The sequence below is a fragment of the Rhagoletis zephyria genome, unplaced genomic scaffold (assembly GCF_001687245.7).
Source record: "Rhagoletis zephyria isolate East Lansing unplaced genomic scaffold, Rhagoletis_zephyria_1.1 Rzeph_scaffold_60078, whole genome shotgun sequence".
In the NCBI taxonomy this organism is placed as follows: Eukaryota; Metazoa; Arthropoda; class Insecta; order Diptera; family Tephritidae; genus Rhagoletis; species Rhagoletis zephyria.
In genome coordinates, this window is record NW_016217129.1 from 457 (window position 1) to 1628 (window position 1172).

At 37.5% G+C, this 1172-nt stretch overlaps 1 protein-coding gene across 1 annotated transcript; it reads right to left on the reverse strand.

Annotated features, from left to right (window-relative positions):
• Nucleotides 1-374: 374 nt before the first annotated feature.
• Nucleotides 375-1111, reverse strand: LOC108356499 (putative nuclease HARBI1). The gene is made up of 2 exons (XM_017607603.1): nt 914-1111; nt 375-847 (listed from the first exon to the last, which is right to left on the reverse strand). Exons 1-2 carry the CDS (start codon nt 1056-1058, stop codon nt 618-620), a joined length of 375 nt encoding a protein of 124 aa, XP_017463092.1. The 5' UTR covers nt 1059-1111; the 3' UTR covers nt 375-617.
• Between the last annotated feature and the right edge of the window lie 61 nt (nt 1112-1172).

Genomic DNA, 1172 nt, shown 5'->3' on the forward strand with positions numbered 1-1172 from the left:
ATAATTAAATGAATGAACAAGCAAACGTGTTTCATTATTTTTATTTTACTTCAATTAAATAGGTATACTATAACTTCTATTTTAAATAAAATTAGCTCGAATTTAAAAGTGAATGTTTAATATGGTCCCGTATAGTTTGCCCAATTCGGGTAAGTTGACCATCTTCTCCTATATCTATATCAAGATTACTTTCAGCCTCATAGTTTGGAGGATTATAACTTATTTTAAATTTAATACAAATGTTATGCAGCGCCGCACATACATTTGCGAATCTAGCCACTGTTATAGGATCATACCTCCCTCACTTGTCGTATGTTAAAATCCTCCAGCGGCCTTTTAACACACCAATCGTTCGCTCAACGTAGCTTCGAGCTTTTGAATGTACCTCATTAAATCTTGCCTCCTCTGATCCGTCTTGAGGATTTCTGTAAGGAGTAATGCACCAAGGCTCGAGTGGGTACCCAGAGTCCGCTTTGAAATGTAAATAAAAATTTATAACTTCCACAGGTCGTTTAAAATTTATAGCATTACCCAGTAGCCAGGAATTTGCATTCCTGTTGTGCTGAAAATGCTCCTCTAAAGTCATTCTCTGGTTGGAATGCTTCCACACAAAGGAATCATGTGCTGCACCCCCATACTGACAGTTGATTGCAAGGATCTTGTAAGTATGATCGCAAATCTAACAAACGAAGACAATAAAATGTAGATAATCTACTTACATTGTGCAAAATATAGTTACTTACTATCATAGCATTTAGACTGTGGAATCCTTTTCTATTAAAAAACATATGCTCGTCTTTAGTTGGCTTTTGCAGTCCAATATGCGTGCCATCCACGCAACCAATTACTGAAAAGTAGAAATTAGTTGAGCATAACACTTTACTTAAGAATGTATGTATGTGTGTATATTTACCTCCCGGTATTTTGTATTGCTCCACAAACCACTCCTTGCATTTCTGAGACTCGTTTAGGTCAAACCGTATAAACTCCGGACACAACTTGTTCTCCATTTCTTTATAAACATTGGATGTCAATTCTGAGATGGTGCTCTGGCACATTCCTATCAAATAGTCGCTACCAATTTCAAGTTGATAGCTGCCGCTGGCGAGGAGCGAGAGGCCTGCAGCTAATTGGAGAACTGCAGGAACAGCTTTTGTGTCGTGGCTATTTAT